General features: G+C 38.3%; 1 protein-coding gene across 1 annotated transcript; it reads left to right on the forward strand.

The window, feature by feature from the left end:
• Window positions 1-240: 240 nt before the first annotated feature.
• LOC119774014 (sterile alpha motif domain-containing protein 9-like) lies at window positions 241-8,878 on the forward strand. The gene is made up of 2 exons (XM_038271274.1): window positions 241-345; window positions 4,198-8,878. The coding sequence occupies exons 1-2, from the start codon at window positions 241-243 to the stop codon at window positions 8,671-8,673; spliced, it is 4,581 nt and encodes a 1,526-aa protein (XP_038127202.1). The 3' UTR covers window positions 8,674-8,878.
• Window positions 8,879-13,222: the final 4,344 nt, after the last annotated feature.

Here is a 13,222-nt window from a genome sequence, read left to right on the forward strand (position 1 = left end):
GCACACACACATCCACATGCATGTGCGCCTGCGCACGCGCACATATACACGTTACTACTACTACAGTCCCACCTCTTCCTACTACTACAGGCCCACCCGTTCCTTAACTTCTTACATATAGCAACATTTTGGCACCTCAGATGTCACTTGAGATTCGCTTTCTACTGCCCTGCCATTTTGAAGTTGCAGACTCTTTGGTGGCGTCCTTCCTCCGGTGCTTTCCTTCGCGTCGTAAACGAAATGGCTCCATACATCCAGGCGTTGTTTTCGCCCAGCTCCTTCAACAAACCGTACATCAGTATCCGAGCCCTACGCAATGACTGCAAAGTTGAGCTAGGATTACAGGTGCTGGTCATAAAATTAGAATATCATGAAAAAGTAGATTGATTTCAGTAATTCCATTTAAAAAGTGAAACTTGTATATTATATTCATACATTACATACAAACTCATATATTTCAGATGTTTATTTTGTTTAATTTTGATGATTACAAATGACAACAAATGAAAATCTCAAATTCATCATATCAGAAAATTAGAATATTGTGAAAAGGTTCAAAATTGATGGCCCCTGGTGCCACACTCTAATCAGCTAATTAACTCAAACCACCTGCAAAAGCCTTTAAATGGTCTTTCAGTCTAGTTCTATAGGCTACACAATCATGGGGAAGACTGCTGACTTGACAGTTGTCCAAAAGACGACCATCGACACCTTGCACAAGGAGGGCAAGACACAAAAGGTCATCGCTAAAGAGGCTGGCTGTTCACAGAGCTCAGTGTCCAAGCACATTAATAGAGAGGCGAAGGGAAGGAAAAGATGTGGTCGAAAAAAGTGTACAAGCAAGAGAGATAACCGCACCCTGGAGAGGATTGTGAAACAAAACCCATTCAAAAATGTGGGGGAGATTCACAAAGAGTGGACTGCAGCTGGAGTGAGTGCTTCAAGAACCACCACACACAGACGTATGAAAGACATGGGTTTCTGCTGTCGCATTCCTTGTGTCAAGCCACTCTTGAACCACAGACAGCGTCAGAAGCGTCTTGCCTGGGCTAAAGAGAAACAGGACTGGACTGCTGGTGAGTGGTCCAAAGTCATGTTCTCTGATGAAAGTAAATTTTGCATTTCCTTTGGAAATCAAGGTCCCAGAGTCTGGAGGAAAAGAAGAGAGGCACTTCATCCACGTTGCTTGAAGTCCAGTGTAAAGTTTCCACAGTCAGTGATGGTTTGGGGTGCCATGTCATCTGCTGGTGTTGGTCCATTGTGTTTTCTGAGGTCCAGGGTCAACGCAGCCACATACCAGGAAGTTTTAGAGCACTTCATGCTTCCTGCAGCTGACCAACTTTTTGGAGATGCAGATTTCATTTTCCAACAGGACTTGGCACCTGCACACAGTGCCAAAGCTACCAGTACCTGGTTGAAGGACCATGGTATCCCTGTTCTTAATTGGCCAGCAAACTCTCCTGACCTTAACCCCATAGAAAATCTATGGGGTATTGTGAAGAAGAAGATGCAATACACCAGACCCAACAATTCAGAAGAGCTAAAAGCCACTATTAGAGCAACCTGGGCTATCATAACACCTGAGCAGTGCCACAGACTGATCGACTCCATGCCACGCCGCATTGCTGCAGTAATACAGGCCAAAGGAGGCCCAACTAAATACTGAGTGCTGTACATGCTCATACTTTTCATGTTCATACTTTTCAGTTGGCCAACATTTCTATAAATCCTTTGTTTTTATTGGTCTTCAGTAATATTCTAATTTTCTCATATGATGAATTTGAGATTTTCATTTGTTGTCATTTGTAATCATCAAAATTAAACAAAATAAACATCTGAAATATATGAGTTTGTATGTAATGTATGAATATAATATACAAGTTTCACTTTTTAAATGGAATTACTGAAATCAATCTACTTTTTCATGATATTCTAATTTTATGACCAGCACCTGTATAAGCCCTATGCTACTACTGACTGAGCAGTGTAAGGCATGTGGAACAGGCGCCATGTAGGGACAAACAGGGCAACAACGTGTAATATTCTATGAAGCTCAAGAAACACTTATATTAACAATTACAAATGAATTATAAACAATTACATTTCTTAATGTCCATTTGTCTGGCTCGTAAATTTCATCTGGTCTTAGTCCCTTTAACGAAAATAATTTTTTATTTTCGTCATATTTTTATTTTCTGGAAACAATTTTTGTGTGTTATCGTCTCTTCATCGTCACGGGAAAAAGGGGCGTTGACGAAATATTTTCGTCATTGTCCTGGTTGACGAAATTAACACTGATCGACACTGCACATCATGAAATTGTAGTGCTTCCCCATTTGGTGCATGATAAATATCGAATTTGTACTCGTACTCATTGTCTCCAACTTCACCTGGGATGGGGTCGCGGGCGCAGTAGTCTTAGTAGAGACCTCCAGACTTCCCTCTCCGCAGACACCTCCTCAAGCTCTGCCTCTCTCAAATGACTAAGCTCCTCACCCTATCTCTAAGTGAGAGCCCAGCCTGTCAAGGCTCAGAAAATAGGACCCAGAATTCAGGCAGACAGAACCAGTTTGTTTAAAAGTAAAATGCTTTATTGACTGCTCTGGATTGCGCAGCTCATCAGCTAGGACCGGCTTGCTGGATTCTCTGTAGAGATGGATACTCAGGTTAGAGACCACTAGTCTCAGACACGGAACATTAGCAAGCAAGCGAGTCACTAACCTGGTTCTTCTGTCCGTGTCCAGAGGAAGGATTGAGAACCAGTCGGATGACTTCTCCACAGCTTGTAGCAGAAGTCGCTCATAGAGTTCCGAGAGTGAGGCAGAGCAGACTGACAAGTGGAAGCCAGCAGATGCAGTTTTTAATCAAGAATTAAAAAGAACTGATAATCTTTTCCAGATCTATATTTCAACAAAGAGTTCTGTAAGTAATATATCAGGCTGAGTATAGCTAAAAACTTTATTATCCCTGTTAAGCTCCAGGGATAATCAGGCTTTTCTATCAACTAAGGGGTGTGTATAAATAGTGACAGGGTGTTTATTGTTAATTATTTCAATGAATTACATTATATATGTAATCCATTCTGCTTTAATTTACAATAGATTGAAAAATACTGGAGATTTAAAAATTATTCTGAAAATTAAGAATGTCTGTGCATTTTCATATCCAATTAATCATTAAATATTTGGCAGCCCTAAATATTTATTTTAATGTTTAATATCTTTACTTGAATAACCAAAATGGACAAGATAAAGGCTAAAAATCCAAAATTCAAAAGTTTAATTTTGCTGTTTTATTTAGATTATATTGTTATATATCACAAAAATCAAATATTTTAAAATGCATGAAGGCTGTAAAAAAAACATTATGAGCCAATTTTATTTTTAAAACAGACAGTGTGGTTCTGCAACTATGCCTCCAACTGATTATGCACCTTGGTTACTTAGCCAAGGGATATCCCTTTGGCTGAATATTCAGCATGCATGACTTTCAAATGGGAGTCTGTGGGATCTCCCACCCGGGGTTCCTGATGTGTACCTTGTCACAGCCTGTTCGGCAGGCTGTTCGGCAGAAGGCTGGTACTAGACATGGTACTATGGGACTACTTAACTACTACCTCCTAATAGAATGTGATTGGGGTTGTGCACAGGCTTTATAACAAGCACAGCATTGTGATGGGTTTCTCAGACTGTTTTGCAGAGAGATTGGTGCAGCCTGGGGTCTGCACAGCTGAACAGCTTCCTCTATTATGTATTTTTTACAGTATACGATTTTGGTATATGAAAGAAGTGACCTGGCTATCATCTGCAGAGGGTTAAAATCAAGGTAAGTGATTTAGGATTTGATAAATCTTAAGATCTTTTTCTCTTTAATAAATAACTTAATCTAGGAATTTTGTTGCAGCTACCATTTGTGATTTACATTTTCAAGGAGGACATCACTGCCAATATGACAGAAAATATAGAAATTAAAGTAAGTACTGCTGAAAATAATGAGCTCTTTGGAGGACATATCTATATATATTATATCTAAGCAAATACTCATTATTTTTTTATTTACACAAATTTCTGATTACAGTATCAACTTTAAAGTGAAATACATAAATAATCAAGGATTTTTGCAGTTACTTTTTTTTCTAAATCAAGACATTTTAGTAGAGCTCTGGAAAAAAAACATGTTTACCTTTTTCTATTCCAGAAGGAGGATCTACCACCTGATATTGAAGACTGGAGTAAATTTGATGTAAAGAAATGGGCTCTGTCACTGCAGAATGTAGATGACTCTCTTGCAGAACTGCTGTTTGAAGAAGAGATCTGTGGTTCCAGTCTTTTACTTTTAGACGAATCAAAACTTAAAGAAATTGGTGTGAAGCTTGGACCAGCTATGCATATTGTCCATGCCAGAGATGAGCTCATCAACTTCAAGAGAGTTGAGCCAACATGTTCCAGAAACCAGTCAACTGGAGAACCAACTAAACCATACCCATTTGGTAGATATCATGATGCTTTTAGATATCTAAAGGACAACATTCTTGCGGTCCCAGAATCAGGCCCCTTGAACCTCATAGAACCCTGTCATGAATTCAAAGGATTTTATAACACACAAGAGGATAAGAAAATGGAAAAATTTATCACTGAGGTCATTAGGTTTGCTGCTGCCTGCATGAATAGCCGCACTAATGGTACCATACATTTTGGAATAGGAGACAAGCCAGATTTTGTTCATGGTCAGGTGTTGGGAGTGGCTGTTGATGACAAAGAGGCATATGCAAAATCCCTAAAAGAAGCCATTGATGGTTACTTTGAACACAAGCACAAGGAAGATGCTCAAAAGTGCATTAAGCCTCCTCGTTTTGTTGAGGTCTTAAACAAAAACACTACGTCATCTTATGAATATGTGATTGAAGTGGACATTGTGCCTCAGTTTGCTATCTGTGGAGAAAAAACCTACCAAACGTATACCATAAAGAAAGCAAAGAAAATGACTAATGAGACCAAATCACAACAATCAAGACTTTTCTACATTCGTGATGGTGGTAGTTCCAGAGATCTTTTTGCCCCAACTACATCTTCCAAACCCATGGTTGAGTATAAGAAGTTTGTTGATGGAATACCACAACTATCACAGCTCCGCAAGGATGCAGAGGAGAAGCACTCCGAAGCAATAAAAAGCTCAACTCAAGGCTCAGAGTTAATGCACATGATAACGAGTGGAACTTTGTCATTGGATAAGTCCAATTTTGATTGCTACCTGGTCGTGACAAACAAATCTCATTCAAGCCATCTTGAAAATCTGGATTTTCTCACAGAGCTCGAACCTGTAGCTGTTCTAGACTTTGATTCTGAATCAAATGAAAATGGATTACTGAGTTACTATAAGCAGAATAACACGGTGAGTCCTCATTTACCAGCAAAATATAAAATAATGGGAAGTGTCAAAGAAACTGCGGTCAAATTGGAGTTACCTAATAACACCGGCTGGGTATTCTGCAATGGAGGTATTGAGGGAGAGAAACCCTCAGACATTAAACAGTGGTTAAAAGAGAAAGGGGCCTCTGTGCACGATGTGATTTCTTTCTTGTGCCGCAGAGATGTGCTTCCAGACAAGAGGTTCCTTGTCATTTTCTTACTTTTGTCAACAGTTAGTGAGAAAATGGACCCACTGGTTGAGACTTTCATAATGTTATTGCAGGAACTCAAAGCCACGGGTCAAATTCTCTGTATCTGTGATAATGAAAATGCATTTACTTCATGGAAGGATCTCATTTTTGCAAGGTGTGGGGAGGACATCTCTGACAGATGTATATATGAGCTCAGCTTTGCTGAAGTCAATGGAACCATTCGTAGTCTTTGGTCAGAAAACCGAAGAGCCATTCGGTTTCTACCTTGTGGGGGGGGGATTAAGGTGCCTCTGTTGAAAAAATCTGAGCGCAGCCTAAAAGCCTTAGAGGTCCTGTGTGTGAACCAGTGTGAAGGAGGAAATGAGGACAGAGTTGCCATTGAGGAGGACTTTTATAGAGGTGGAAATGTCTCATGGTGGAATTTCCATTTCTCTGAGCAGCCTGGATTAACCGCATTCATCAAACGGGACAAGTTTGATTACATTGTGGACACTAGTATACCAGATCTATGCTCACTAACAAAAGCTTGTGTGCTGCTCAATCTCATCCATTTGCCTGGGTGTGGTGGGACAACTTTGGCCAAGCATGTGTTGTGGGCTCTTCGTGACAGATTTCGCTGTGCTGTCCTCAAGAAAAAGTCTAACTTTGCTGATGTGGCTGAACAAGTGGTCCAACTTTTGATGTATGCCTATGATGAGCAAACACCAAGGATCCCTGTACTGCTAATGATAGATGACTTTGATGATATGGAGAATGTTAATGACTTACAGCAGGCCATTGAAAATGAGTGCATTGAGAAAGACATACAATCAGCTAAAGTCATTCTCCTCAACTGTATGAAATCAAAGTCATTTGAAGTGACAGAGACAACTCCTACCACTGTATTCATTGGGAACCGTCTCTCTGACAAGGAGCTGAAACTGTTTGAGGTGAAACTTGGAGAAATAGAAAAAGAACATCAGAACATTGAAACTTTTTATGGTTTCATGATAATGAAGGAAAACTTTAACCCAGAATATATTAAAGGGGTGGTCCAGAAAACTCTGAAAAACTTCAACATGGGGGAAAAGAATGCGCAACTATTTGCTGTTTTGGTTCTGTTGAAAGTTTACTGTAATGGCTCCTCTATCTCCTTATCTCTATGTATGGATTTTCTGGACCATCCAAAACCTGTTTGTGGAGATGTTTGGATTGATGATATCTTTCAGGAATATTCCAGTTTCATTTCTAGCTGCTTCGATCAAGACATAGTTGTTTACAAAGCTGTGAAAATAACATACTCAGTCATTGCAAAGCAATGTTTGGAGGAAATCAAAAATACACACAATGTGACAACAGCAAAAATTGCCAACTTTCTTTTGACCACAGACCAGCTTTATGAGCATACCCAAGGTAGAGACAATCTCTTTCAAGATGTTTATCATATTTTAGTTAAAAGGTTTCCTTCATTTGACGAAGATTCTCGGTTCTCTCCTCTCATCCAACAAGTGGCTAGAGAAACACCAGGGCAGGAAGAGATAGTGCTAGCAAATGCAACAAAAAGATTTGACAATGATGCTATTGTCTGTCAGTTGTTAGCCAGATACTACTATTTGAAAAAGAAGGATTTTTTGGTTGCAAAGGATTGGGCAAATAAAGCAATGGAACTTTCCAAGGACTCCTATATGGCAGACACTGCAGCACAGGTTATTAAGCATCAGCTAAAGAGTGAAATTTCAGAGTGCAAAGAAGATCCCATCAGCCCAGAGAAATTGTTAAGTTCCCTCAAATTGGCCCAGTCTGCAATGGTAGCATTTAGGGAAACACAAGACCTTGCTAAGAGGGAGTCTTTTGAGCGATTACAAATCAAAAGAAATAACTGCCCTTTCAACACTTCAGGATGTCTTGGAGAAATCCAGGTTGGAGTTTTTGTTATACACTTATTACAGAAAACTGTGTTTTCCTCTGATGGTATTCGACATGACATAATGAGCCAGTTTCTATCTGGAAATATTTCACTGAGTAAGATGGAGAAAAGTGATCGCCAGGGCATTAAATACAAAGAGTATTATCATATTCTTAGAGGGTTTGAGAACATGCTTTCCATTCTCAAACAAAGAATGAAGTGGAACTTTGACTACCTTGATAGAGGTCATGTGAATCTCGGGACCGTGATTGGAATAAAGAATCCCCGTGAGAAGGTAACCCAAACTGAAATTGCTAGGTGTTTCGAAACGTATTCAAATGTTTTCTGCAAGACAGAATCTGAAAATGATTTGAAAAAGCAACATTTTAACCTTGACCTTCACCTGGCAAGACAGTTCCTTGAGAAGGAAAAAGCTGATACCTTCTCTGGAATTTTGGATTGTCTCACAAAGGAAATCACAACTGAAAAGATAGAAGAAATTGTTCGTCAACACAATTTTATTTGCCTACCTAAGCACAAACCAAAAATAATAGAAAGAATCAATATGATCTATGCAAACGTTGTGTTGGGCTGTATTAAACCAGAATCAGATGTTCTGTTATACCAAGACCTGCTTATTGTCCTTTCTGAACTTCTGCGTGAAAAACACACAGAGGAAGAGTATTTCTCACTGCTCTTCCTTGCAGTTGTGCTATTATGGCCGTCACCAGAACATGAACTGTGTATCCAGCTTGGGACTTACATCTCACAGCTGAAAGTGTCCTATTTTGAGCAGATGAAGGAAGTCTTCAATGGAAAGCGTCCAATTGTCCATTTCCTGTTGGGGACTAAGAGCAGCTACATGAGACTCGTGCAAATAAAAGCAATCCAAAGTTGTGTCACAGGTTCAGAGGAACGGTTTGCTTCCCTTTGGGGAAATGGCCAAATATTTAGAAAACAGGAAGTGAGAAAGTTACTTCAAAGGTTCACTGGTCAGGTGAGGGGGAAAAAGAAGATAATGGTAGATACTTGTTTCCTGGATCAGAAGCTGGAAGTCATCCCATTGTTTCAGAGTCAGATTACTGGACTTCAGCATGGATCAAAGGTGTCATTTTTTATTGGGTTCTCCATGAAAGGCCCTCTTGCACTGGACATTGAGAGGTTCTAAAAGGCCTCCTTGGACTCATTCTCTTTAGTGTTTATTACTCTCTTTACAAAGAAAGAAAAGACATTTAATAAATCAGAACAGTAATAGGACCACACCATTTCCGATTATTCTGAACCCCTATGGATGATTGCATTTGTATTGACCTTTTAAATGGGTTTTCAAGGGGCATAATTTTATTTTATGAAATTTCCTATTTTTATCATAGTAGCTCGGTGTGGTTGCACAGTTTTTGATGAAATATTACTCATATTTTATTTTGTTTATTTAAGCTTTGTTTTTGCTCAATGTATTAGTAGATAAATTCCTTCTGTGTATTTACCATAATAATAATAAATTGTGAACCTAAGTATGAAATAGTGCATGTGCGCAATGCGTAAACTAGGTAGTAATGGGTCAGCAAGTCACAGCCGAGGTGTAAAAAAAGAAAGAAGTCCTAGATTCAGTGTGAAAAAGCACAAAAAAATATTTGATTTCAAGAGGGATATTAAATAATTTTAAAAATGTCTTATTTTATTGGTTGTTTTTTGTTTTTTTTTTATGTACAAAGTGCATGTATCTGAAACCTTTGTTTTAACATGTCTTATTATGCTTTTCACTATTATGGTGTTTTTAATATCCTAATGAGTTTCTTACATTTTTTTTTCAAACTCAACATTAAATGATTAGAGATTTTTTTTTTGTGTGCAAATATTAACATTTGGATGATAATCACAATTATATATGTTAATTTTTTATTTTTTTTATTTTTTATTTATCCTTTATTTAACCAGGTAATACCCATTGAGATTAAAAATCTCTTTTGCAAGGGAGACCTGGCAAAACCTTTGCAAAATTTAATGCAAACAAGAAGGTAAATCTTTTCTGGTCCTTTGGAAATAATAAAGAGTGTTTAATTGTTGTTGTTGTTGTTGTGCTACTTTAATACATTTATTGCCCACCCCGCTAGGGTTATGGTTAATAAATATCTTATTTAAACAGATATTATTCAAAAATTTTTCTTGCAGAATTTGAGATGTGATCAAATTAGCTTTTTACTAATTTAGAGCTATTGGAATGTTTTCCAACCAATCCACAATGCAAATCCATGAGCTGATTAAAACATTATTTGGTCAATTAAGGTTTTATTAAATTATTTGCTTAAGCAGGAACCAATAACTTTTAGTTAAAATGATTCTTTACCCTCTTTGAAATAGCTAGCAGCGAATAGACATGAGTGTTAGGTTTATTCAATGATGATTATAAAATTAATGTGTGTACATATGAAACATTGAGAAATGAGATGCTTCACTCTGTCTTATGATTCAATCAGAAGACCACTCTGTCTTGTGATTCAGTCAAGAGGAGAGCTCTGTCTTGTGATTCAATCAGTGCAGCATCCTGTCTTATAACCTGATCAATTGTCCTGTCAGAAGAATACTGTTTTGTAACTCACCCTCTGTGTTATGTTCTGTTAATAAAAGGCACTGCAGAAGGAAAGGGGTCCGGGAGAGAGAGTTTGAAAGTTGGGTTTGGCTCTTTCCCCTTCTGCAGAAGCTGTTGAAAATCCCTTTCTGTGTGGATTCAGTCCCTCTTTTACGAACCTACATTTTTTAACCTAACAATGAGGATGTCATTAGATGACCTATGGTCATAATTTGATAATTGAAATGTTATGAGCATATGAGAAAACACATGAACATGTTTTATCAGTGTTAGTGAAATAAAGCTTGTTTTGGCTTATAAAGAAAACAGCTGAAGAGATCAAAATCATCAAAAGACATATTGTTTAACTACAAACTGTCCCTATCTTTGCCAGACCTTATACTTCTGCCCATGTCCGTTTTGGAATGTTTGAGTTTCCTCCAGCAGTTAGAAGCTTAGCACGGCAGGCTCACGGCTAAGGAGGTTTCCTTTGTCCCACGTGGCTCACATCAAGGGAAAGGCTCCCTTAGCAGGCTTTCACCTCCAGTCCAGTGTTCTGTCAGATGAGCATACCCGGTCAGACCAGCATACCATAGTCAATACCTCTTTATCTCTTTAGCTTATCCCTCTAATTTGTCTCTTTAGTTTTGTACGAATAATACACTTTAAACCACTTCAACAGGTGTACAGGTGCTGGTCATAAAATTAGAATATCATGAAAAAGTAGATTGATTTCAGTAATTCCATTTAAAAAGTGAAACTTGTATATTATATTCATACATTACATACAAACTCATATATTTCAGATGTTTATTTTGTTTAATTTTGATGATTACAAATGACAACAAATGAAAATCTGAAATTCATCATATCAGAAAATTAGAATATTACTGAAGACCAATAAAAACAAAGGATTTATAGAAATGTTGGCCAACTGAAAAGTATGAACATGAAAAGTATGAGCATGTACAGCACTCAGTATTTAGTTGGGCCTCCTTTGGCCTGTATTACTGCAGCAATGCGGCGTGGCATGGAGTCGATCAGTCTGTGGCACTGCTCAGGTGTTATGATAGCCCAGGTTGCTCTAATAGTGGCTTTTAGCTCTTCTGAATTGTTGGGTCTGGTGTATTGCATCTTCTTCTTCACAATACCCCATAGATTTTCTATGGGGTTAAGGTCAGGAGAGTTTGCTGGCCAATTAAGAACAGGGATACCATGGTCCTTCAACCAGGTACTGGTAGCTTTGGCACTGTGTGCAGGTGCCAAGTCCTGTTGGAAAATGAAATCTGCATCTCCAAAAAGTTGGTCAGCTGCAGGAAGCATGAAGTGCTCTAAAACTTCCTGGTATGTGGCTGCGTTGACCCTGGACCTCAGAAAACACAATGGACCAACACCAGCAGATGACATGGCACCCCAAACCATCACTGACTGTGGAAACTTTACACTGGACTTCAAGCAACGTGGATGAAGTGCCTCTCTTCTTTTCCTCCAGACTCTGGGACCTTGATTTCCAAAGGAAATGCAAAATTTACTTTCATCAGAGAACATGACTTTGGACCACTCACCAGCAGTCCAGTCCTGTTTCTCTTTAGCCCAGGCAAGACGCTTCTGACGCTGTCTGTGGTTCAAGAGTGGCTTGACACAAGGAATGCGACAGCAGAAATCCATGTCTTTCATACGTCTGTGTGTGGTGGTTCTTGAAGCACTCACTCCAGCTGCAGTCCACTCTTTGTGAATCTCCCCCACATTTTTGAATGGGTTTTGTTTCACAATCCTCTCCAGGGTGCGGTTATCTCTCTTGCTTGTACACTTTTTTCGACCACATCTTTTCCTTCCCTTCGCCTCTCTATTAATGTGCTTGGACACTGAGCTCTGTGAACAGCCAGCCTCTTTAGCGATGACCTTTTGTGTCTTGCCCTCCTTGTGCAAGGTGTCGATGGTCGTCTTTTGGACAACTGTCAAGTCAGCAGTCTTCCCCATGATTGTGTAGCCTATAGAACTAGACTGAAAGACCATTTAAAGGCTTTTGCAGGTGGTTTGAGTTAATTAGCTGATTAGAGTGTGGCACCAGGGGCCATCAATTTTGAACCTTTTCACAATATTCTAATTTTCTGATATGATGAATTTGAGATTTTCATTTGTTGTCATTTGTAATCATCAAAATTAAACAAAATAAACATCTGAAATATATGAGTTTGTATGTAATGTATGAATATAATATACAAGTTTCACTTTTTAAATGGAATTACTGAAATCAATCTACTTTTTCATGATATTCTAATTTTATGACCAGCACCTGTATGGCAATCTGACCTTAAATTTTTTTTTGTACGTGACTAAAGGGATGCACTCCTGTCGAGGTAGTTTAACGCATTTTTTTTTTTAGTACAAAACTTTAGGGATAAATGCAAATCTGACGTATTGGGTATTGACTACAGCTATGCAGGTCTGATGGGTATGGTGATCTGACAGAACACTGACTCTGTTAGTTCTAAAACTCAGAGAAAAACAGTCTGTTTTGCAGCAAGTTGATTCCGAAGTATCAACCATCATGACTTGGCCTTGGTCATTCTGGAGATCTGGGCCTTGAGCCTTGAAAAAGATGTGTGCGTGTGTATATATGAAGTACTGCATACTACTTGGATGTAATATAAATTGCCATTATGGCTTTGTCAAACTGCTGCCTACAGGAAGCAGGAAAAAGACTAATACAAAGAGAATCCAGTAGAACTTTTTATTGCCTACCTGGAATAGGTGACAATAGTTGAATACACTTTTGGCTCTCAAAATGTTATCGGTGCCTTATTTGTTGGTACTTGCCGATACCGATACCACCATTTTAGTGCTGGATCAGTGCAACACTAATTTATATATATATATATATATATATATATATATATATATATATATATATATATATATATATATATATATATATATATATATATATATATATAAACAGGGTCAATTATGTAGTTCTGACCGTAGACCGTATTGGATTGTTTATCCCTAATAAACAGTTTTCAGTTTTCTACCAATTACTGATACAAACATCTATGACTCCAAACAAAGGCTCCCAGACCTTTATAGGAGAAAAAAACCCAAAGCATTATTTCTTCATACAGCTTCAGAGTGGGCATAAGGACTA

The sequence above is a fragment of the Cyprinodon tularosa genome, unplaced genomic scaffold (assembly GCF_016077235.1).
Source record: "Cyprinodon tularosa strain WSP-4 unplaced genomic scaffold, ASM1607723v1 ctg798, whole genome shotgun sequence".
NCBI classification, from domain to species: domain Eukaryota; kingdom Metazoa; phylum Chordata; class Actinopteri; order Cyprinodontiformes; family Cyprinodontidae; genus Cyprinodon; species Cyprinodon tularosa.